A 25,883-nucleotide genomic window follows, 5' to 3' on the forward strand; every position below is an offset into this window, starting at 1 on the left:
TCCCCTCCCTCTCTGGCTAGCTTTGGTCAAGCGTTTTTAATGAAGAGGCCCAGATCCCATGGCCAGCGCCGTAAGTAGCCCCCAACAATGGACGCTTCAGGCCAATTTTATGCGGCTGCGTGTCTTTTCGACTTTAGCTGGAATTTTTTTTTTTTTGCTTTTCGATTTGGCGCGATTGCGCGCCGAACGTTCGATTTAATTTAGCAGCAACTGCAAGGAACCCACACAAAAGATTCATTAAGTTTTCCGTTTGGGCTGCGGAGCGGAGGGTTTCAGATTTTCTCCTATTTACTTTTCCCAAGATCAACTTGCCTGCGGCTCAAAAGATTTGCGCCAAATTGACTGCATGGTCTTGGTCTTGGTCTTGGCCTGGTCTAAACAGCAATTGAATGCCTTCCTAGATACACTTACAAACGGGTATTATGAGTTTGTTGAGCAAACTGTGTGTGGATTTAGTTGATCAGCAACAAGTTCTTCAGATTGTACATGATATATATAATAAATTTATATATAATTTATACAACATTACTATATCGTATAGTTACCAACAATAGCCAAAAACAATTAAGTTTTTCCTTATGAAATATCTAGTTTAATCTTAGTTAACAGAAATCTTCCTGAAAGCCTTAAAGGCAAGGGTATTTGGATTTCGTTAAGGCGAATATGGTCTCTCTCTGTTCTTTTACCGTTGCATTGATGCGGCGCCGATAGACGCTGCAGCTGAGCGCGGCGAAATGGATTCATTAAATACAAATACTAGGTTTTAGGACTGTATATGTTTATGTTGGTGTCTGTGCATGTGTGCGTGTGTGTCATTTGGTGGCCCACATCGACAAGACAAAGTCAATGGCTGTGCGCCCTTTTGGTTTAATTAACAACGCATTACAAATTACAATTTCTGCTTAACCAATAAAATGTTGGTTAATGAGCAAAGGCAGCGGCACGCTACTGAGGCGAAGACAGCTGCAACACAACCCCCGCACTTTATAATTATAAAAGAGCTATGGTCTTTAGGGAAATTACACCAGTCACACACACACACATACCCACTTATATGCACAGTAAATATAGTGTATTAATCAAGGGTTAAGCAGCTTATTGCACATCGAAAACAAAGCAGCTGCGGGCTTTGTTATTGTTTGGTTCTTAGTGGCGGCATTACTTACCTGTATTTTTGCATATCACACTTTTCACTGTTTTATTTATATATTCACATATACACTTTGCACTCACTAGTTAGAATTTGTATTTTAAGCTCATAGTTATACTTTACTTTTTTAGCTAATTTTTATTTGTTAGCTGCAATATCACGGTAAATAGTTCAGTTCGGCACTGTGTGACCGCAGCGTAATAATTATTAAACAGCTGTCGCGCTGACGGTGGCGGTTGGTCGATGACAGCAAGAATTTGAGCTGCGTTAACAGCGACGCAAAGGTGAGCCTTAACATTTCACTGCACCACAACTTTCATATCGATTCATTTGGGGTATCGAAATTTAATAAAGCCAGAAAATAATCAATTTTAATAAGTTGGTTCAAAGATTAGGAATATTTGAATATATTCTTCAGTAAATATTAAATTGTGCTTACAAATATATAGTAGTCATGGTGCTCTAATTCATCACTAAGCAACTTAATTTCTCCACATAAAATAAACCGGAAAAAAAGTTGGTCATTCGCTAATACAGCAACGGACTAAGTACATCATTTACAAGAGCTTGCTGCATAACACACGTGATATCGATACATTTTGAGTATCGAAATTAGAATGCATTTAAATATTACGATAGTTTAAAGCATGTGTGTATAATTAGTTTCGTGGAATAAATAACAATTTTTGTATACCCAAAACAGGCCAATAAACTGGCGACATTGAACTGCTGTCGTAATGCATTCCCGACACTATGCATGGAATAAATATATATATAAATGGGACATTTACATTGACTGCACCAGCATAAACAGCTCCTCCTTTAAAAAGTTAACATCAGCTGCTACAGGAGTTGGAATTGCTGGGACCGCAAACAGTAGAACTATATTTGGGATGAGTCTGAACAAGAAAAGAGAAAAGCAACAAAAAATACATAACATTATTTATAAGTTTCGTATATGATGGATTTTTTTGGCTTACGTACTTGCAGTCATATAAAGTCTTCTCCATGTCGTCCTCACTGAATTTACCCTCACTGGCGGACACCAAGTTGAAGTCGAGTGTTTCATCAGCTAGGCAAGATTGCACAAACTCATATATATCGCTTATCTTTTCATACACATTAAAGGTACCCTGTATAGCAAAGGTAAACAGAATGAATAGATAGATATAGATAGCAAAACACCTTTGGATAGCTCACCTGTATGTAGAGACCATTAGGAAACTTGACTCTTATTAGAGCATAGCGATACATACGCAGAGTGCGCTGCTCGTCGCGTTCTCTCATTGCCTTGGTCTTTAGTATTTGGGAGCTTTCGATGGCCTCGGCGCGCAGCTGCTGCTCCCGCTTGATTTCTTCCGGTGATATGCGATAGAAATCATCCGGGAGGACAACGCGACGTGCCTGCGACGGCAACAGCACTTTAATATTGCGATCCAGCTCCAGCTGTATGGGCTCTGAGTTCTTCAAGGCATCCAGCAGCGTGGCCAGATCCAGGCCAGGTTCCATTTGTTCATTTGTCCACAATAGAAAAGGTTCTTCATCGATTTGCACCTCATTGAAGCCAGCTGCATGCAGCACATCCAAGGCACCATCCACATAGCGCACCTTGTCACTGAAGATCTTGTTGGACATGCGAATTTTACAGAATTTCTCCTCATCCGGGTGCTGAACGATGTTCTCCAGATATTTAGTTAATGTGGCAATACACTCGTCTGCCCGCTCCTTAACATTGCAATTCTGGATGATCAAGCAAGCGGTTAGGCCACGTTCGAATTCCAGCTGTTGGTAGAGAAACTCCTTGATTTTCATCTTCCATGACTGCTTGGGCAGTACTTCTTCACTGATTAAAGGACAGCGAAAAAATACACCCTGACAGGCTAAATTTCGATTCTCCTGAGGGGAACCGCTAGCGTTAGCAGAGCTAGAATTAATGGAGCCGCTGGAAGACAGCTCCAGTTTCTGCTTGCGCTCAGCTTCCAATTCTCGCTTTGCCTGTGCCTTAATAGCAGCCAACGAGGTATTGAAATCCTTTGAATCCTTGCGATCGATGCGTGAGAGTGCGGCATTTGCTGCAGCGCGCGCCTCATTACTTAGCTCTTTGCGTCTGGGTGGCACATAGGCATCCTTACTGCGTCTCGATGAGCTGCTTGACGGTGCATCGGGCTTCGGCTCATTTAGCTTATGACCCTGACCCATGCCGCCGCCCAATCGCAACTGTAAGAGAAAAAATATTAATATTCAATTTTAACATGAGCATGAACTTACCTTGAAAGACGCCTCCTCCTTCTTCTTGGAAAAGAAACGCTTGATTTTGGACATGGCTAAACGAACCTTAAATTCTGGGTGAATGCTCTTTCGGCAACTTCAATTTGGCTACAGATAATTTGAGCTCTTCAATTTCCTTCAAAGTGCCTAAAAAAGAATTTCACCAAAAATTTAACGATATGTTTATTGCTGGGATATTTAATTTCAATAGCAATCGTACTCACTCGGCCTGACAAATTTTTCAGTGATAACTCGACCGTAGACGCCCCACGCCCAAGCAATTAACACACCTGTCCCCAGTAATAGGATCAGCAACACCTTCAGCAGCGTAGCCTGTAATGCTGTAAACTCAACCGGACTTTGCCACTGCCAATGCCAATCGGCAGCGAAGTTGATCAGCTCACTGTAAGATAGGACTACGGCTTGCAGAGCGACGCCAGTGAAGTGTTCAACTTGTTGGGCGAAGGCCTGTAGGGTTGTGTTTAGTGTGTGGACATATGTCTCGTAACTCATTGGCCTGACCGAGAGATGCTTTAGCGTAAGTATTTGAGTGTTGGCGTGTTTTTTCTTTGTTTTAAACTACTTTGTTTACGTTTTACGCATTTTTTTCGAGCACACAAAAAAATGACTCGCAGCTGTCTGACGTTGGTTCAATAATTAATCGTTCTATTCGATTGCCCGATAGGCTATTTTCACTTAACATTAGGCTGTTAAACTCAAAATGGTGCTGCTAGAGCTTGCAATTAAGAAACAGTCGATAGTTTAGCGCGTTTTTTGAATTTGTGCAGGCAATTGTATATAAATTGTACAGCTTTGTGTGAAATATATGCGTATATGACTGGAAACTAATTGGGTTAAACGTGTTTGTATTTGTTTTTTATTCAAACATAAATTTATTTGTTGAGCTCACAACAAGCAGCTGTGTCAATAACAAATCGTTCGGTTCGACACTTCACATTTATGTTAACACATTCATTTAACAGTACGCTGTTAAAGTAGGCGATAGCTGTGCGTAATATTTGAATTAACATTTTGGTATGCAATTTAAATTTGAATTAATTGCCCCGGGCTGCTGACCTCATTTACTAGGGCACTTTATTTATTGATTTTCTGATTTTTTTTCACGGTTCTACTTCCTTTCATAAACTGAAACAACTGGTGGTCCTTAAGCGCAGCAACAGGTCTTAATCCAGGTTGCTTACGTAATTATTTTGCCAATACTGACACGCCCCTTATTGCTGCAGCTGTGTGCATTCTGACAGCACATCCTTGTTGTGGTTACCTGTTTGTCTGTATGTTGCCTGTGGCAACATGTACCAACAGCATAATTGAATGATTTTTGGCCATTTCGGCAAGTGCTTTGCGCTTTGCTTCCTGTAATTTTAGGTGATTTTGCACGCATTATCTTTTTTTTTTGCAGCAGCAGCAAGGAGCATCTGTATGATTGATTTTGAGCTGTTGCCATTCTTGAGCACGTTTATGAGTGGTGCAAGACGCGAGTGTGTGTGTGTGCAGCTCTTCGCATGAGCGCCTTGGCGCTGGAGTTCAACAGCCCAGCCGAAACATGAGCATTGCATAGAAATCTGCCCAGACGTGTGGCTAGTCAAGAGCAGCAACAGGCAGCATGCATGGCTTATGGCTTCCGTATGCCCAGCGCGCTCCACTGACTGCGACCAAGAGACCCCAACACCCAAGTCAACAAACAACCAGGCAGACAGACAGCCATAGATACAGCTACAGCCACAGCCACAGCCGCAGATACAGACACAGATACATTTGGTAGATACAGATACAGATACGCAAACTCTAATTCCATTTGGCTTGCCCATATTTATTTGTGCTAGCTCATTTTGCTCTGCAAGAATGTCGACGACTTATAATACGAGCAGCGTGTAGAATTTTTCTCGCCTCAGCTACACCTCTGCCGCTTTTTGCCCTGTTGTTCCCCCTCTTCGGTAAAGATCATAATTATGGTATCGCCAAGTAACGCCAAGCCTTTGCTATTATATTCCATCACAAAACACGCGATATGTTCTCACTGCGCTAGCACTTTTTATATTTGTCTTTTTGTTTGTGTATTTTTTTTTACTCAATTAACATTCCTGGCATGTTTTGCAGTCTTGGCCAGTCTTAAAGGCATTTCAGCCGCCTGCAATTGCAATTGTTGTTATCACAGGCCGTGCGCCGAACCTGAAAAACTAGTTTCCGCCTCAGATATATATATATTTATATATATATATATATATATATATATATATATATATATTTAGCTTGCTGTCTGCAAAAGTTGTGGCTCGGGAAAGCCAAGTAAAAGCCTCTGTTTTCACCCCGAATTGAACTGGTTGGCCAACATTTGACTGACTTTGACTTTGTTCAAAGTCAAGGCTTTAGTCTTTGCCTCTTTCAATTGATATTGCGTTGCCTCATTAAAATTTATGCGCGCAGGAAACGGAAGCAAAGCAGACGTCGTCATCGTCGTCGTCTTCTTTGGCAGACAAGGCGCAGACAATGTCACAAGAGTTGCCTTCGGTCTAGCTTCATTCCTGGCCAGCAGCAACTGCAGCATTTCGTTTGGCTATGCAGTCGGCATTGACAAAGACCAGCGAAGCCTCAAAACGATTGTCACTCAAAATTGTAAATGTTCAAGCTGCAACCACAACGAAATAAAAATTGAAAGTGTTGACACGCCCACACAGCAAACAATGTAAAATATGATAGCTGCCATCCCTCTCTCCCTCTCCCTCTCTCTCTCTCTCTTTGTACACCTGTATTGTATGTGTGTATATATGTATGAGCACGCCTGTCCATCAGCATAATTGAGCTGAAAGGCTTATTTATGACAGCTGTGCGGAGGGCACAAGAAATCAATAATCCTCATAGAGCAGCCAGCTAAAGAGGGAATAAGCTTGACATTTTAAAGAAAATCTATATAAAATATAAAAGAGATATAAAAAAAAATTAAATTACATTTTTTTAAAGAGGCAATAGGCTTGACATTTTAAAGGAAATCTATATAAAATATAAAAAAACATAGAAAAAAATTAAATTACATTTGAATTAAAATTAAATGAAAATAGTTTTGAATTTTTTTTATAGCTTAAGCTAGAATATAAATTTAACAAATATAACTGACTATTTTAGAATAAATAAAATACAAATTAAAATAATATATGTATGCATATACTTATATATATATATATATATATATATTCAATTTGTCTTTATTTTACAGTTAACTTAATTTTATTTTACAGTTACTTATATGCACATAAATTGGCTTAAATACATTTTTATATTTTTTTTTATTTTTGTCTTTAATATTTTTTTTTAATTTAAAAATTACACAGAAAAATGTTTGAATATATTTTAAAATTTAAAATTAAATTGTTTAATAATTTATAAAATTATTCTAATATAATTATATATATAAGCCTAGCAGTTTATTGTCCATAATCTTCTACAACTAACTTAACTGAATGCACAAATGATTCTAAGGCAACTGCAGACTTAGACCGTTTCTCTCTATCTCTCTATCTCTCTCCATCTCTCCCTCTCTCTATCCCTCTCTCGACTAAGTAACCTCAACCCCGCATTTCACACACATGTTATTAAATTACAAGCATTTATTTATTGCTCTCAAAGAGGCTGACAAAGCAGAGCAGTCAAAAAACAAGGAGAGGGCAACGCGGTAAGGCGAGAGGGGAGCTAAAAGAGTTGCTTTACACTTGACTACATCGAGTCGCAGTGTTTCGTTTGTTCCCATGAACTTGAGATGTGGCAATCAGTTCACTCTTTTATGCAGAATGCCTCTGCCCACTCGTTCGCTCGCGCGCTCGTTCGTCTTCTCTCTCCTTCACACAAAAGTCAGTGACAGTTTAGTGCCCTCCCCTCCCCCTGCCGTTCTCTCGCTCGCTCTCTCTTTTGCTTTGTCTTTGTCGCATTTTCTTGAGCAGCATTTCACACAGCTTTTGGCTTTTCCCTTCTCATGGCAATCATTGAGAGCTCTAAGCGTGGGCGTGAGAAACCCACTGAACTTCAAGTGCTTTTGTAACCACATTATTTTTTGGGGTGGGAGCTGCATCTAATGTAACCGGAAGTGGTTAATGTAGCCACGCCCCCCAACTACTGCTGCTGCTGCTTCTTGGTGGTCCCCGCTGCGTTTAATGAAAATGAACTAATTAATTCTATAGTTTCTAGTTTCTCTGCAAAGACCGCCCGAAGCTAAAATTGTATTTTCGATTCCTCTTCAATCGACAGCGCCTGAACTTTTAGTGTTAATGGCATGCCACACAGAGCGTCACCTAAGCTCGACTCTAAGCATTCTTTATGGCATCCGCCGTCCAACTGAGTCACCAAATGGCGGACAGTCGGACAGCTAGATAACTAGATGGCTTTTATCGTGTCGTGGGCTTGTCCATTTTCTTCCTTCTTTGGCTGCTGTCTCAAATTTCCCAGCTTCGATCAATTTTTATGTTAATGCCACACAGAGCATGGTCCAACATTTCACTGAATAACAACCAAAAAAAACTTCATGTAAACAAACAAAACACGATCCGTGGAACAAGTGGCTCTTTGGAGGCAGCTTCCAAGCGGGCGTTTGACTCGATGTGTGTCTGTGTGTGTGCAGCTCCACGGCGGCAAAGGGGTCTGTGTATTCTCTCTCTAACTATACCACGTAAATATTGAAAATTGCGGGTATATTAATATTTATCGTCAACTATCTAAAATCGATAGATATCGAGATGCAGAAAAAAGAAAAGGTTTTTAATGCGAAAATTTACTAAGTTACGTTGCTACATTTGAACTTTTTCTCCTATCTCTCACACATTCTGTTTTTTCTCTTTCCCTATTTCTCGATCTCTCTCGTTCTGTCTATCTTTGATCCTCTCTCTCCCTCTCCTTGTGCCTTTATTTGTCTGCTCTTCAGCTCTTTTGGTCTCTACCTCTATTTCGTCCTCCCTCTTTCGTTTACTCCTACTCTCTCGATGTCTTTATTAACACAGTTTCTTTCTCTCTCTTTCGCCCTGTCTTTGTGGTATCAGTCAGACTATCAATCCCCCGATCTTTTTATCTTTCAGTATCTCTCTTTGAGTCTACTTCTCTCTCTCTCTCTCTCTCAGCCTCTTTTTCTTTCTCAATCCTTCTCCCAGTCTCTCTCTCTTTCTCTATATCTGTCTGTCCCGCAGTCTGTTTCCCTCTCTTAGCCTACTTCTCTCTTTCAGTCCCTCTTTAAATCCCTCTTTCAATCCGTCTTTGTCTCTCGCTCTTTCTCTCTCTATCTGCCACTATCTGTCTCGCAGTCTCTCTTTCTCTTTCAGTCTCTCTATTTTGTTTGCTCTCTTTCTCCCTCAATACCAACCCTAAATAAATCAGTTTTGCTTAGTCTTTATGCGCCTATAAACGGATGCTAAGTGAATCGATAGATCGATAAATATCGAGGGGCTGTACTAACACGTTTAAGCATTTAACTTGTTGTTCCAAAGAATAATTTTAAATGACTTAGCTTAGCACTCTCGAGTCCTCTTCTTGTCCTCTCTTTATGCCTCTCTCTATCAGCTGATGGCAGCAGACTACAGGGTACAGGGTACAGGGTACAGGGTATCTGTCAATCGTTGAGCTATTTCAATCTGCAGTCAGCGCTGCTCTTCAATTTTCAAGTTGTATTTTTTCATATTTGTTGATTCATTTCATTTGTTTACCCCGTCGATTTCAGAGTTCGTGGGAAATATAGCGCCCATTCCCTTTGGTTAGTTTTGCTGCCAATGAACTAATTAAAGAGGCGGCTGCCCCCGAAGAGTTTCAATTGCACAATCGTAACCCCCTATTGGCCCCCACTGTTTGTTGTTGTTGATGTTTCGTTTAGCGTCTGGTGTTGTTGTTCGACAAACTTGGGTCAGCACTTGATTAACAAGAAACCGAAACACTTGAGTCTAGCCTATTGATGGCCGCCTCGCCTTACCAAAAATATTTTAGTTAAGTCATTTCCTTTGCTATACAAAAGTTAATTTTTGGTTTTTTGGGTTTTGGGTGAAAAGTCATTTCGAGTAAATTGGCAAAATCTGTAGCCCAGAATCGTAGCTGCTCATCATGATGATGATGATGATGTTGTTGACGATTGCTGCTGTCGACTGGAGGGAAACGTCGTTGGTTGCCACTTCCGCTTCGTTCTTTTTTTTTATTGTTTTTCGCACCTCGGCTTCCGTTTTGGACTTCGGGTCGCCCCGGCGGATATTCTACTTTACATAAGCGGCATTTCCTACAACATTTTCCCGGTCTTTGGGCTGGGTTTATTCGCCTTTGTTTTGCTAAGCGCATTCGCATTGCTTGATTGATTGATCGATCGGGGCAATAAGAAAACACAGACACAGACACAGTTCACAAATTACATTTCTACATTTTCACATTCCATTAGGAAAATTATAAGCGGAAAACAAGACGGAAATATACTTATTGTCATAAATCGGCCAGCAGATAAACTGTAATGCTCATGGCGATCAGCACAAAGACAAGTTTCAATAAAAACGCCACTGTCGATCAAGGAGGAAGGAAGGAAAGCGCATATGAATATATGATTATGAATTCAAGTGAAATACGCACCAAGCGACAGTCGTATGGGTGGCAGATTGGGCACTTCGAGTAGCACGTTGTGTTTGCGGCGACAATGTTCCTTAAAGATGCGATCATATTGCTCAGCCTTGAAGGGTGATAGGGGGCGATCGACTTCGTATTCGTTGTTGATCCACATTTTGGTGTTTGTGCCCCACTGGACCTTTTTCACCGCCGCACACCTGTCGGCAAACACGTGGCGAAAGTTTGTCTTTGAACGGTGCAACATTTGCTCGGCCTCCAGCTGCCTGTCCGCATGGGCGTGGGGCATTGTGCTCTTGTCGAGCGCTTCGACAATCGCCTTCTCCACAACCAGCTTTTGATTGCATTCGGGCACAAAGGCCGATATCGAGAGCTTCGACAGGCAGGTCATATAAACGGCACTGTTTGACTTGTATATCTGTACGGGCATAATGCTACGATACAAGACTTAGTAGTTGATGGAATCGAATGGGACCCAGAGCAATCACCTCTTTAATATGTTGCGGCGTACTTGCATTTTGGATTTAGATGCTAAAAACTCAACAGATATTAAAACAAAAAAAGAGCTTAATAGATGCTTAAAACTCTAAAATAAATATAAATTATGGCTAATTATTTAACAAGTGCCTACTATGAGAGGCAGGGCTCTCAGCTCTCTCGGAGTGTATTAATATATATTTTGTTGGGTGACTCTTAAAACTGTTTATTCTAGCTAGATGGCTTTATTTAATTATCTATATATCACATAGCACATGTCAAATATTTCTAAAATCAGTAAGAATAGTACATCCTAACCTTTCCTTCAAGTATTCACAGACAAGCGCCTAGATTACTAGCTTGGACTTTCTGACTATCTTCCTTTGGCTCAAGTCCTAGCTCGAAACCAACCATTCAAAATTCATTTGAATATCTCTAACAAATTTTCTTATACATTTATTTTATTGCTGCCCTTTTAAGCCTTTTAAGAGCCATAGACCCGTTTAGCCTTTCAGCATGAAGGCCAAACTAGTTTGTCCTATAGATCCGAATGGATCTTCTTCAAGCTTCCTTTAACTACGATTTTAGGGCTTTCATAGCTAAAAGTCTGACTGAGGCGCATTCCGTTTATCATTCAAGCCTTACCTGGTTTTCCTATAGAATATCTAGTCTATAGACCTTATAGATTCCATATAATTTTTAGACCCTAAAGAATCTATAGACCCTATACGACGCTATAGAACCTACAGACCCTTATATAGAATTTATAGAATTTATAAGCCCTGTATACTATATTGATCCCATAGACTCTATAGATATTATAGACCCCATGACCCTTGTAGACCCCAAACACCCTATTGACCCTATAGCCCCATGAACCCTGTAGAATCTGTAGACCCTATAGAATTTATAAACTCTGTATACTATATTGATCCTAGAGCCCCTATAGACTCTATAGACCCTATAGACTTTATAGACCCCATACACCCTATAGAGCCCATAGACCCTATAGACACTATATATATGAATAAAACATTCATCAAAATATATTTCTTACAGCTCTCGGTTCTTTTAGGCTCCTCCACTATCATCACTTGTATCAATATCTTCGTTTTGTAAAACTGTTGTTGCGTCAGCTGTGTTGTGTGTGGCATGCGGCATGAGGCATGCAGCATGCAGCATGTGGCATGTGGCAGGTCGTGGCCGTCGCTTCTTGACGACATCTGTTTCATATTACAAGGTAGCCGCACAAAGGTACAAGCAAAGTACTTGCCCCCGCTGCTGTTGCTGTTGCTGTTGTCGGTGGTTGGCCCATTTGTCTCACTTCCTTTACCTTTCGGACTGGCGCACAAACAACATCCCGGATGCCAAACTAAAGAGAGAATTAAAAAAACAGAGAACAGACAGACAGACAGACAAATTCATAAAACTGCACTAAATGCAAAGTTCCAAAGTTACAACAGCAGCAGCAGCAGCAGCAGCCACATACAGGAAGAGCTGGCGTATCTGTATCTATGATTGTGCATGTATCGGTGGCTGTATTTGTTCCTATAACTATAGCTGTGCTTGTGTCTGTGGCTGTAGCTCTTGCTGTTCATTCATAGAGAAGCGGATGCACGGGCGGATGAAGCGCTTGAATCAGCAACTGGCTCTATAGCTAGCGTTACCTAGCTCTATTTCCCTTCATCTCTCCCGCAGTCTCCTTTCACTTCTCTCGCTTTGTGTGTAGTTCTTTTTTGGGTTCTATTTGGCTGATTATCATGACTAGTTATTATTGTTGTCATAATTGTGCAAAAAAGAGGAAAAAAGGCAGCTCTAGTTGTAAGTGACTGACTAGTAGATACCCTTACCTTGAGCAGAGCTGCTGTTTTAAGCATTCTAGGCTGCTTTCTTAAAAGCATAGCCCAACCAACACATAAACAGTTACTCAAAGCATGTTAAAAAGGGGTGTACTGAACTTCGGCTATAGAATGAACAGGCAAAGGGTCAGATATATGTATAGGTTGACAGGCTGAAACAACTAAAGTCGTCTTGTTTTCCGCCTCTCACACACAATTATAGAAAACCAATATTTACTAATGTTTATTAGATGGCAAACCTTTCGATTGCCTTCAACCAAATATCATTTGCTTCACAAAAAGTCTAGACTACTTACCCCATTCGCCCTCCTGCCGCCCGCTCTATCTTTCCATACACATAAATCACGCTCTGTCTGGTCTAAAAATAAAGACTCATGGGTGTTCTACCGAATGTTAACATTAACTTCTTGGCCAACAATAACAAAGAGTTTATTGCACTTCCATTGAGATACGATACGAGTTTCGTTCTGTTCTTTTCTTAATGATGTGCTAATGGGGCAACATGTCAATGGGCGCTTCTTCCTCTTCAGTACCTACATATATCTATATACATATAGTGCACAGTTCCATTTTAAATTGTGAAAGACATAAACAGCACATAAAATACTAGACTAAGAGGCAACAACTGGTGACCAGTCAAAAATTGTTTAGAAAAAGTAGTCGCAGATTAGGAAAGAATACGGTGGGAACTTATGAAGATCGAGCTATCCGAAAAGACAGAGTGAGAAAGAGGAAGAGAGATAAGGCTTAATCTTTTTGTAAATACTTTAAGTGGAAGCTTAATCTTTTATAAATACTTCAAGCATATCAGTTGATGTCCGGAACTGGAAACGTTGAAGGTCTTTCTTTTAAAATATTTTTTGCAGCTTTTTATACCTATCAACTTATGAGAATTTCTTTGATAAGACTTATCTTAGGTTTACAGCTTAACGGAATACCTAGACAGCATATCTGGCGTATGTAGACAGTTATAGATAATTAATTGCATTGTTCAGATATTAAGATATAGCTGTCTTAAATTTATATATATATATATATCTTTACTTTATGGACTGTCCTAAACAAACAAGCCGTCAAGCTGTATCTTATTATTATTAACAGTATGAAATTGTAACAGTACAACAATATAACAGAATAACAGTATAACAGTATAACAGTATAACAGTGTAACAGTATAACAGTATAACAGTATAACAGTATAACAGTATAACAGTATAACAGTATAACAGTATAACAGTATAACAGTATAACAGTATAACAGTATAACAGTATAACAGCATAACAGTATAACCGTATAACCGTATAACCGTATAACCGTATAATAGTATAACAGTGTAACAGTATAACAGTATAACAGTATAACAGTATAACAGTATAACAGTATAACAGTATAACAATATACCAGAATAAACGTATAACAGTATAACAGAACCTTCATGTAGGCTGCCCAAAATATAATATCAGAATCTTGAAACAAACCCATTGAGAACTCTTTCATGTATTTTCTTACAAATTTCAAGACCAGACGCGATACTTTCCACCTCTTAAGATCCCAACTTCACTTCCATTAAGACCGTACACTCCACTTCAAATAAGAACACACGAAAATTTCAATTGATTTTTCATAAAATTTCATTTTATATTTTCATTAGATGCAAATACTTAGATGACTAATAGGACAGCATTTGAAGTATGCCCCGTCACTGGGCCGATGGCTAATGAGAGTTAGAGCCTTGGCACAGACGGGGCATACTTCGACCACTTAAGCGATTAAACAAATGCATTTAGGGCTACGACTTAAGACTAGGTAACTCTATGTATACATATATATATATGTATGTATGTATATGTATGCTATATATACTAGGTATATTTACAACCTTAGGGTATTTCGCTTGGGTATTCAGTTTTTGTGTTTAGGAGAGCAACGCCATGGCGCGTGCGAGACGCACACGAAAATCACGATAGAGCATCTTGCCGCCAACGGGCACACGACACAGATACATATCCATGCTCATCAGGCAGAGGGCTTTGCCGTTCATTGGGAACTTCTGTGGCAGCTCGGGCGTTACTTCAAGTCCCTCCGATACGGTCATATTGATTAGCCATTTCCACACATCGGCACGTGTCCAATCGCGCGGATCCAACGGCAAGCCATCGGAGCCCATGGGATATGGCAGACTGCTCTTATGATGTTGCATGCTGTTGTTGTTGTTGCTGCTGTTATTGTTGTTGTTGATGTCATCGGAGCTGAGCATATTGCGGCACTTGTCCAACATTTGGTAGGGATGATGACGTTTATTGGTCGCCCATAGCTGCTGCAGCTGATCTTGGCCGGCATTGACCTGAGAGAGGTCCAATGGCGGCACGCGTCCGGCGTATTTCGGGTAACTGGCCTCCAATTGCATCGTACAGCAGTGAGCTGCAAATGGCAGATAGAAATGGAATGATTAATGGAAGTGATTCATTAGCAGAGACGGGCAAGAGAGAGAGGACTGTGTTTATGTGTATGTATGTGGACAGAAGTCAAGTGGCGGAAATGCTTTCACAACCGGACAATTGTTTAATCGCATCAACAGCAACAATAATACACATACGCCACATTGTACGTGCAGTAAACAAACAAAGAGCCTCAAAACTTAGTCACCAGGTTTGTGGTTATTAAAGATAATACTAAATAAAGGTGACCTATATATTATTAAAACTGTAAATTTCATACGAAAAAGATTATTTGAGCCATATTCTTTAGTTGCCAATTTTAAATATATCTACTAAAAATAATAAATCTGTTCCCATTTCTATATTAAGGCAAACTTTTTATAAATAACATTCTGTTAAGCAGCTATCATAAATGCATATGCAAGGCTGCAGCACACTAACAGTGCTGTTAAGTAAGAGTATTCAAATTTCGCCGTGGTCTGCGCATTTCTGTTGTTAAGTTTTCAATGATATTTTTTTGTTATTGTAGCGCAAAATTAAATCTGACCTTGTTGGCATGTATGTGGGGCGTAGCAGAGAGGGGCGGGTCGCACGTGAAAGGAAGCGCTGAATAATCACTACGCTGCTGTCGTATCGATAACAACAACAATAAAAAACAGCTACAATGAGGCGAAAATAACAGTAGCCGCAACAACAGCAACAGCAGCAGCTGATGTTATTAGCCATGGCCACACTTTAATAAATGGCCCACATTTGTTTTACTGACAATTATTTGATGGCTCAGTGGCTTGTTCAATTGCGTTGGCTGACATAGAAAGGCAAGTGCCAAACCGGAATCGCATCGATTACGATAATAATCAGAAGCTATGCGGCAAGCGGAAACAATTAGCAAACGGGGTAGCAGCGACAGCGGCAGCGGCGAATTGCCAACTTGCGAATGAGCTGAGCAAAACAAAAAACGGCAATACTCTAAAGACGGCGAGCATGGGCAATCAGAATGGGAAATGCGAATGGGCATGAAAATGAAAATGGCAATGACAAGCAAAACATCCGCCGGCGCAAAACTAAAGCTGAAGCCAATGTTAAAAGGTGTACGCGCACGCGCGTGTGTTTGTGTGAGTATGAGTATGAATGTGTGGAAGGCAACGGAAGCCGCGGGCGTTACGGCAACCACCGCGATCCGAGATTTCATTTCACACAGTGTACCCAAAATAGGGGGAAGCCAACTGTGGCAGAACCCTTGGGTTTTAGCCCATTTGTCATTTGCCATTTGCCTGTTAATAGTTTTCCGGAACCCGTTTCAAGTGCTTCCGCCCAAGGAAGTGCGTTAAACGAAGCTGAGAATTCGCCAAGGAATCGAAGTTTGAAGCCGCAATTTTAATTATACGTCAGTGTATGTGTATGTGTGCGTGCGCGGCGCGATAATTCCCACGAACACCGAATTCGAATTCGAATGAATCAACAAATAATATGAAAGAAAAAAAAACAACTCTAAAAACTCTTTTTCGTTGTTCTCTTTGTTTGCTGTCCAGGAAGCCACACACAATGCCCGCTGAACCACTTGTTGGGGTATGTACAGACAATATTTGTATATTTATGTTTTGTCTGGGACGGGGGGAAATGTTGAGCAAACTAAGTTATTAACATATAAATTGGGCATTCGAGAATGCCGTCTTTCAGTCAAAACCCTGGCCTAATGCAATGAAAAATGCATGAATCAGTGTATATGTCGGCCGCGTTGGTGACTCAGGCGATAGCGGATGCCATAAACATGCCCAAGTTTGTCCAAGACGACGCTTTAAATGCACTTTATTTATTTTTTATTTATATATTATTTGATGCGCTACATTAGCGCTAGAGCTGGCATATCATTAGCAGCAACTGTCGATAAGCATTTTCGATAAACGATCAACATTAATTTAAATATCAAATGTGACCGCACCACGGGCAATGAGTGCACACAGCAGGCGCTCTAAATTAGACAATTATAACAGTTTGAATTTTTGTATTGGAGACCACCTCATGAGGCAATTTCCGGCGACTATATTTACAGATTTCCCACAGCGCAAAGGGAAACGTACAGATAAATTGACCATTGCAGCTGTCAGCAATTGAGTGGGCGTGCCAACGCTGAGTGGGCTGCTGCACTATTAAGCACAGAGTGCAATTACTCAATAGGTAATGTCAGGTTTTAAGCAAATTGCAGCAGGATTTATTTCACAGCTCAATTACTCATTAGGCAATGTTTCATATGTCAGTTATTAAGGTTGATGTAACAGGATCGATAGAGCGCAGACCAATTACTCAATTGATAATGCTGCATATGTCACATGTCTGTTGCGCTTCCGTTTCGCCTAGGTCCAAAATAATCATTAACCCACACATCGATCATGTTGTCTATATATTTTTTTTGTTGGTTTGTCAACATTGGCGTTCCTTTTTGGTTTAGCTACACGCAAAACGCGCGCTGAGCACGCGTCGTCGTTTGCCCTTAGCTCAGGGTCTGTCTGTGCCATGGGTAGGAAATGGTTTTCTGTTACTAGTCGGAGTCAATGACAGGAAGTCTGTGCAATGTGCGCATATCCGCCTCCGCCCGCGCACAGGATGCACAAAAGGAAACTCTGAGACACACACACACAAGCTGAGCAAATGTGCGATATGCCTACACACATACATATAAATGCATTTACGCCAGTTTTAATTACGTTGACGTCTGCACTTTGCACTGTCGTTTGTTGTTGCTGTTGTTGCTACTTAGTGCCAGCTACTATATAAACACTGACACACTCACCCATACACTCGCTGCTTCTTCTGACAGCAACAACAACAACGACGACGACGAAAACGACGAAACGTAAAATCGTAATTTGAAGTTCGTAAAAATGACGCGTTTCCTGTCATTTGGCGAGCACTTTAAGTGCGTAATTTGCTCCCCACACACACACACACACACACACACACACACAAATACTCTACACTTAAATCTTTGCTGTATATTTGTCTGTTGACGCCTCCCATCTTTATCTGCAGGTCGCTTCCGTTTTTTGAAGAACTCATCTACCGCGAACTTTTTTTTTTGCCGGGCATCACAAAAATCTTTTGCACAATTTCGCATATAGATTTTGCATACCCTGTAGACAGGGTATGTCATGTGTGCTATGGTTGACTGTATAGTTGGCTTTGTGACAGCTCGAAAAGTTGTGAATTTCAAGTATTTATTTTAGCTCTACTAAAGGTTAGAGTACTACATATCCCATGGGATATCTATGTAAGCTAGATATATGTTTATAAAGTCAATTATTTTATTTACTAAAATTAGTTTTATATAGATTTATATGAGCTCTAATATTCTTTCCAAAATTTAAAAAATTTCAGAAATCAGCTATATAACATATCTATCTTGATATAGTATGTATTCTAGCATATCTAGTAATTTTCTTGGCTTAAAATTGAAATACCATAATCAACTTTATATGTCCCAAGGTAACAATTGTACGTTCCTTAGCTATTAGATTCAGCTATACTTGCTATAACAGGGTATTTTTTGGTCGTCACTTGTCTGCACGCTCTCGCTCTCTGCACTTTTCCTTCGCTTGGTTTACATATCAAATGTCTGACAAATAGCAAACACAGCAAACTATGTAAATTTTGTTTTTGCCTAGCTGCCATTAATTTGATTACAATTTGAACGCTCACGAATCCTAAGCTCTAGCTGTATCTGTATCTGTATCTCATAGATACACTTGCGCATGTCTAAATTATGCGCTTCCTCCTAAGTCAATTTGCTGTTGTTTTTCTTAGTTCTTTTTATTTTATTTTTTTTTTTTTGAGGGGTTCTCAAATTAAGTTAAATTTCCAGCTGAGGAGTTTCGAGCTGTTGATGTGAAAAAGGTTTTAAGAGACGCAGAGAGGCTACATATTCAAGGCAAATAAACTTATTCAATTCAATAACAAATATATATATATATAAATATATTACAGAGTGCACACAACAACAACAATTATAGACAGCAGCAGACGACAGATGATAATCTGCTGAATATTGTTAAAAATAAACATTTTGTTTTGTTTTTTTTTTCGTTCGCTAGCCAAACAACAAAACCGGATTCCTACATATATATATATATATATATATATATATATATATAGGTATATATATATATGTATATTTGTTTGCTGATATTACAAATCATGTAACGCTGTCGCTGCTGCTGTCGGCGTCGGCGTCTGCCTGACGTCTGCAAAAGCGCTATTGGACCTTAGGGGCATTTGGGGCTGCAGCTAGGAAGGGGGCTGGGGCCGGAGCGGGGGCAGTCATGTGGGGAGCACATTGAAATGTTGGAACTGCGCCCATTGCATAGCCATTCATCATTTAGATTTGGGGCGCGGGACGCGCACGTTGATGGACGGATGTGTGACGACTTTTCCTCGTTTAAAAATAAAGCAAATGGCGCCAAATGCAGTTGGCTGAGTGAGCAGGGGGCGGGCGTGTAGTTAGTCTGTGCTGTAAATATTTAGTTGGAAATTAAATGAAAACAGAACATGAGGCAAATGCTTTGATGATGACGAGTCGGCGACGTCGTCTGACAGACATTGAACATTTCACGCCCCACACGTGTCGCTGGCAATGTGGCGTGGCATGCAACAAGGCAAGAGGCGGCTGCTGCGCGACACGCGCCAAAGCCAAGACACGCAAAGCCCAACAAGCGTCTAACTAAGATGACGATGACGATGTTGATGATGGTGTGAGTGCAGCTCAGGTGGGCTTCGCCCTCGCAGCTCAGCAGGAAATGCGCAAACGAATGCTTATCGCAAATCAAAATTTGGTGCTTTGATTGGGGGGTTTTACCTGGTACTTATCTAAGCAGTTGCATTTGCAGCTTATTTGACAGCTATGTCATGAGCTAGCTATTTCCTTTAGTGGCTCCAAACGAGCGTGAATCACAGCAAAGTGAGCGAGGGAGATAGAGAGGGAGCGAGTTTGCAATGGCATTTAATTAAGTGTTGTAATACCCTGTAGGTGAATGATATGGGCTATGTTGACTACACAAATGGAAGCTTATCTAAGTTTATTTATATTATTGATGATTTAGCTCACTGGTTGGAGACTTCAAACTATCTATATAAACTATATATATATTTCTTATCAAGCTAGAAGCGAGCGAATTCAAATACTCGTCATTTCTTATCGGGCAAACGCGTTGATTTTGATAGTTATAGTAATTGGATAGCTCAAAGCTAAAATGTATGTCATACTGTTATGATATTTCCTTAATATTGACAGATGTGAATTATTAACTTTGACATAACTCGAGAAGTATAAGAGCTATGGAGTTGAAATTTCGTATGTAAACTCTACTGGAGTGTATAAACATATATAATATATTATTATAGATAATACTTCTCTCATTTCTATAAAATTCTTAAGTTTTTTTGTTTATTTAGCATAACTCGAGAAGTATATGAGTTAAAGAGCTGAAATTTCATATGTAGACACTGGTTTAGTATATGAACATTAAATATAATATAATATAAAATAATATAAAATATATATATTATAATACATAAATTATATATAATTTCTAAAGCTTTGTTTAGCTTTGCACTTTCTTTGGCACTCGGAGCTATAGAACTGAACTTCCATATGTAAGCCACGGTAGAGTACATAAGTATACATAATACTCAGTGCTATCTATATCTTTAAATAATTGTTCTTAGGGTATTTCAGATTCGATCATTCTATTTTTATGCTCCTGTTGTGTGGCCAGGTGCGTTTTTGATATGTGTGGCAACAGCGGCAGCTGCAAAGATTACAGAGCGCCGACTGCCACAATAGTTTCAACGTTCAACGTTCAACGTTCGCTCTCCACTTGGGTCACACACATCCTTTGCGCATGCGCGCGCATTCACAATATGCGGGCTGCAAAGGCTAACAAAGCGCCCAAAATGCAGCGAGCACTCTCCCTCTCACCCTCTCGCTCTTTCGCTTGACTGAAGTTGATTCTACTGGTTTCTTATTATTATATTTTTTTTTTTTGCAGCTGCCGTCTTGGCATTTCGAGTGTGTCGCTTTGTCTTGTGGTTGCGGTTGCCCCGCCTAGCCGCTCACCGCTTTGACAATTCTGTTGTTAGGTTTATTTCTGCTTTGGCACAGCTAAACCAAAAACAAAAAAGTAACTATGAATGCGGTCATGGCAACTGCACATTGAGTCTAAAGCGAAAAAAAAATATTAACTGTGAACGGTTTTTGAGAAGGGCCAGCGCTAAAGACCTGGCTTATAACTGTAGTTCGCACAAGAATTGGCAACACGGTGCGAAGCGATTGTGTCTAAACTCGTTAAAGGCAGTACTTCAAGTTGTTCTATTATAACATAGGAACTGTTGTTCTATGAGAGATATATGTACAATGGGTGCAGATCCCATGGAAGTTGTATTTTGAAGTCTATTTGAATTGAAGAAGTGCTGCTTATATATGTTTGTAGAACTAGAGTAATACGAGTTGCTGTAATTATTTCTATACATTGCTTTGTGAACTACACTATACTCTACGCTTGCCTATATAAAGATCTGATATCTTAGTTTTATTTAGTTTCTCTTTTGTTTCTCATATATCGAGTAATACTTGTAGCTCCTATAAGCAACCTATTACAAGCTTTAGTTTAGAAAGTATTCGATTGGCTTAAGCCTTCCCTATTATATATTTCTATATACACATCTAACTCTCTAATCCCTCTTTCCTTCTCCTGAATTTACTCTCTTTTTCTGCATAGATCATTTCCAATCTATAGCCACAGTCTTTACCTACAAGTTTGTGCTCTTGCAAGCCCACGATGCCCACTCAAGGCTACATTTATTGTGTCTTGCCTCGAGGCTGACCTATACACGGGCACTTTCAATTTTGTTCAACAAATCTATATGTTATGTTAATTCAAATGATCTTTCAGGTGGCACATATATACATATACGTACATTTATATATGCCTATATATGAGCACCTTTTGGAGGTCAATTAGCGCGAAGAAAACACAAACGCTAAACGAAACTGTGCGCACAAGGAAAAAGGTATAAAATTAATTGTGGCATTCCTCAACATGTCAAACAAGACGTTTACACTAAGCACACAAACAAAACAACAAGCAACAAACTGTTTTTGTTAATGAAACCGACAATTTGGTTGTTTAATGGGCGACAGCTCAAATGGGAAAAACTATCTTAGCCGGCGTTGTGCGGGTCAAATCAATCATTTTGCTGAGCATGCGGGTGGGAAAAGTGGAAAACCCGTTGTGGGATTTCCGTTTCTTATACTTTCAATCAGTCAGTCAATCAATCAATCTAACAATCAAAGCTCTAGACATTCAAGTTTACCTTAAAAGCAGCTGCTCCTGACAATTTTAGCTGCCTTCACTATTTCGTCTCTGTATTAATCGTCAGTCAATCAATACATCAATGAGTCAATCAGAGCATCATCTAGAGCCTAGTCTAGCCATATCTACACAAAATGTTAGCTGTCTAGCGCTAAACCTGTGTTTAACTAGTACATGAAACATCAATCAGACGATCAAATGATTGACTAATGATTGAAACAAGCTTGAGCTTCAAACTTAATTAATTGATTGATTCCCTGCTTGATTGAGTTAAAGGAAAACTACTTTGCAGCTAAACTTTCCTTAAACTGTAGTCTATGTGAGAGCTATCAATCAGTCAATGTATTGAAAGCCATCAATCACTCAATCAAAACATATTTTATATGCCTATAGATATGGCTGCTTACCTAGTTGAGTGTTAATCCAAAATTTACGAAGGCTGCTTGCAGTTGTACAGCGCCGACGATATCCGTTGCGATATATCTTAAGATATAGATATATATATATATATATATGTATATACGTATAATATATACGTGCTTATTTGCAATTTGTTTATGAATTATTTGGGTTTTGTTTATGGAACTTCCTGCGCGGTATTGCGAATGCAATTTCAGTTGTTGTCGCTCGGAATTTGTACTATATGTATAGTCGAAAGATATATATATATATATACAATATATCTTTGCTTCTTCTTTTACTGGTTTTCGCGAAAATAGAAATTGCACTTGTTCGCTTTCGCTTTAGCTTTTTCTTTTGCTTTTTGCTTGTCTCTATCTGTTCGCTCTTTGTCCGTCAATTTTCACTGGAGGAGGAGGGGCGGCGGCGGCAGCTGAAGCTATTTGTCAGATTTTCACAATTTGCAAAAATCTATCTCACAATTACAACAACAACAACAACAGCAATATAGCAGTTGAGTATTTCGCGCTCTGAGCTACTTTTCTATCGGCTCAAATTTCGAAAGTTTTGTTGTTTTTGTTTCTGTTTTTTTTTTTTTTCAAATTGTTGCAACTTTTTTTGTTGAGCTTCGAGTTTCTTTAATTTTTTTTCTGTTTTGTTCACTTAACACAAAATTCCAGTTTGCAGCTGCAATTCGCTGTTTCTTGTTGTTATTGCGTACGAGTATCTGCGTATTTCAGCTAGTTTTTTGTATCTGTCGGATGCGTGTATCTGTGTGCTTGAGTGTGTTGGGGAGTGTGGCTGTAACTACGTTCTGTTCACGCGCACTTCACGTTCTCAACTGATTGCGATCGTCGTTGTGCAGCGAGTTTTGTTGCCTCAGCCAGGGCACGAGCTCGCTCTCTGCCTTTCTCTCTATGTCGCTCTCTCTACGCTACACACACACTCTCATGTGCTCACGCTATAAGATAACCGCTCTCCCGCTCTCTTGTCTGACGGCGAGCAGCGCTCTCTGCTACACTGGCAAAAATTGTAATACATTTAAGTAGCAAAATTATAAAAATTATAAAAATTAAATTATAAAAAAAAAAACAATTCGAAAATTAAAAAAAATAAACTAATTAAATATTAAAAAAAGAAACAAATATTTAAATGATTGAACACTGCATTAATCTCTTTCATAAAAATAAATAAATATAAAATTAAATAAAATTTATATATGAAATATAATATTCATATATATATATATATATTTCTTAAAGATAAAATGTACAAAAAATAATTAAATATATTTTTATTTTAAAGTTAACATATATAAAATAAAAAATATTTAAATTTATTTTTAAAAATTATTATTGTTTATTTTCTTATTCTTTTTTACTTAAAATAATTTTTTAATTAAGTATTAATAAATATGTGTTATACATTGAATTTTCTAATTTTAAAGAATTTATTTATGGTGTTATATATTTTACTTATTTCATATTTTATTATATTTTTGTTTTAAATTCTTGCTAAAACAAATATTTTTTTTTAATTTTAAAAATAATATTTTTTTAATTAATAATAATAATAATAATAATAATAATTTATTTTATGTTTCTGTTTATGCTGTGCTATTGCTGTTGAGCTCTATTGATAAGACGCTTACCTGACAGCAGTGGACAAATTTTTAGTTCCATTGTGTTTGGGCGGCGCACAAAAACTAAACGTTCGGTTTATTTCATTCATAGAATCTAGAGCTCGCATTGTTCAGACTTAAATCGATTAACACATGCATCGATGGCTTAACAAAATAAAGATTTGTATGGGCAACAATAACTCTTACAGATTGAGATACAAAATCGTAGGTGCAATCAATGTTGAAAGCAGTTAAAGGCTTGGAGACAATTGCTTTTTGGGATTTGTCGTATTAAAGATACATTATCTTAAGAGTAAGAGCTTAAGAAATTGTGCAGATTATAGTAGATTTATTGTGTTTGATTAAGATTTAGGCAGGTCTTTTGGTTTGTAGAAATGATTGCTGTTGTGGGAATATAATATATAATTAAGGAAAAATGTATACTTAAAAGATCTTGTGGGCCTGAAGAGCCATATTTAGTATTATTAAACTACAACTATTCTATGCACGAATCATCATGCAACTATGTCATCAGGTCAAATAGACACATACATCTCTATCTGTTGCCTCTTGCAGCTACCATTCCAACTTATTATTAATCTCGCTTTACTCTTCCTGCACCTTCGACGTTGACAGACTTCAATTTATCAATTTAGTTCTTCATTGAAATATCTTTTTATGTACATATTAATAAACGATTGCGGTGGCCATCACGTGCCACATGCATTATATATGTATATATACACATATGTGTGTGTATGTGCGTGCTGACTAATTATGCTGCCTAGACGACGTTCTGTAATTACAGGAAATCCTTTTGCCTTCGCAGCCAGCACATTTGAATGCGCGCTTTGCGGTGTCGACTTCCTTTTCAAACTGACAGCCAAACGATGCACAGAAGAAGGATCATTCGGGTGGCATTTCTATTTGATCCTGCTAGCATGTGTTCGAGCTGCGCATATGTTTTGGGCCAGCTAAGTGCCAGAATCCTTTCATCGAATTTATAGACAAGCGTGAAGTGGAATACTCGAGTTACGCGGCCTTTTGGCTTGCGTGTTCAGTTCGCTGGAATAACTAATGCCCGAGACGCGCCCCCTGCTCGAGGCACGAGGACGCGCGTCCTGTGCGTGAGTTCAAATTGCAATAGCAACCGACATCGGCAGCGGCAGCGGCAGCGGCAGCAGCTGCTGCTCCTTTGCAGCAAACAGTTCCAAAGAAATTATCTAAACACGAACGACGCAATTATGGCTATTGGTTTTTTCACTTAAGATTGCACCTTTGTCTGGCTTCCTATGTATCTGCAGCTATACAATGTAGCTGTAGCTGTCGCATGTATCTGTAACTGTAGCTGTAGCTATAGAATGTATTTGCAGCTGTTCAGTGTAGCTGCAGCTATAAAGTGTATTTGTATCTATAGAATATATTTGAGACTATAGATTGTATCTGTAACAATAGAATGTATCTCAGACTATAGCTACACAATGTATCTATATCCTAACGCCCAGCTGTTTAATGTATATTATATCTACAGCTGAGCCATGTATCTGTAGCTGTTGATGTAGCTAAAAGAATGTATATGTATCTGTAGCTGTAGCTATAAAATGTATCTGTATCTGTCGACCATGTCTAAAACCTGAAGCTGTAGCTGTATCTACAGCTTTTCGGATGTATCTGTAAGTATAGAATACATTTGTAACTAGCTCAACAAATTATCTGTA

At 39.1% G+C, this 25,883-nt stretch overlaps 4 protein-coding genes across 4 annotated transcripts; all 4 read right to left on the reverse strand.

The window, feature by feature from the left end:
* Positions 1-1,554: 1,554 nt before the first annotated feature.
* On the reverse strand, positions 1,555-3,494 carry LOC111604132 (UBX domain-containing protein 6). The gene is made up of 4 exons (XM_023322048.2): positions 3,419-3,494; positions 2,351-3,367; positions 2,135-2,283; positions 1,555-2,049 (listed from the first exon to the last, which is right to left on the reverse strand). The coding sequence occupies exons 1-4, from the start codon at positions 3,470-3,472 to the stop codon at positions 1,938-1,940; spliced, it is 1,332 nt and encodes a 443-aa protein (XP_023177816.1). The 5' UTR covers positions 3,473-3,494; the 3' UTR covers positions 1,555-1,937.
* LOC111604134 lies at positions 3,481-4,180 on the reverse strand. The gene is made up of 2 exons (XM_023322052.2): positions 3,643-4,180; positions 3,481-3,565 (listed from the first exon to the last, which is right to left on the reverse strand). The coding sequence occupies exons 1-2, from the start codon at positions 3,929-3,931 to the stop codon at positions 3,486-3,488; spliced, it is 369 nt and encodes a 122-aa protein (XP_023177820.1). The 5' UTR covers positions 3,932-4,180; the 3' UTR covers positions 3,481-3,485.
* Positions 4,181-9,844: 5,664 nt separating this feature from the next.
* Positions 9,845-10,611, reverse strand: LOC111604127. The gene is made up of 3 exons (XM_023322044.2): positions 10,495-10,611; positions 10,016-10,440; positions 9,845-9,945 (listed from the first exon to the last, which is right to left on the reverse strand). The coding sequence occupies exons 1-3, from the start codon at positions 10,521-10,523 to the stop codon at positions 9,872-9,874; spliced, it is 528 nt and encodes a 175-aa protein (XP_023177812.2). The 5' UTR covers positions 10,524-10,611; the 3' UTR covers positions 9,845-9,871.
* A 3,435-nt stretch (positions 10,612-14,046) lies between these two features.
* On the reverse strand, positions 14,047-22,650 carry LOC111604157. The gene is made up of 2 exons (XM_023322084.2): positions 22,553-22,650; positions 14,047-14,764 (listed from the first exon to the last, which is right to left on the reverse strand). The coding sequence occupies exon 2, from the start codon at positions 14,748-14,750 to the stop codon at positions 14,259-14,261; it is 492 nt and encodes a 163-aa protein (XP_023177852.1). The 5' UTR covers positions 14,751-14,764; positions 22,553-22,650; the 3' UTR covers positions 14,047-14,258.
* Positions 22,651-25,883: the final 3,233 nt, after the last annotated feature.

This window comes from Drosophila hydei, unplaced genomic scaffold (genome assembly GCF_003285905.1).
Source record: "Drosophila hydei strain 15085-1641.00,03,60 unplaced genomic scaffold, DhydRS2 tig00008134-arrow-pilon, whole genome shotgun sequence".
Taxonomy (NCBI): Eukaryota; Metazoa; Arthropoda; class Insecta; order Diptera; family Drosophilidae; genus Drosophila; species Drosophila hydei.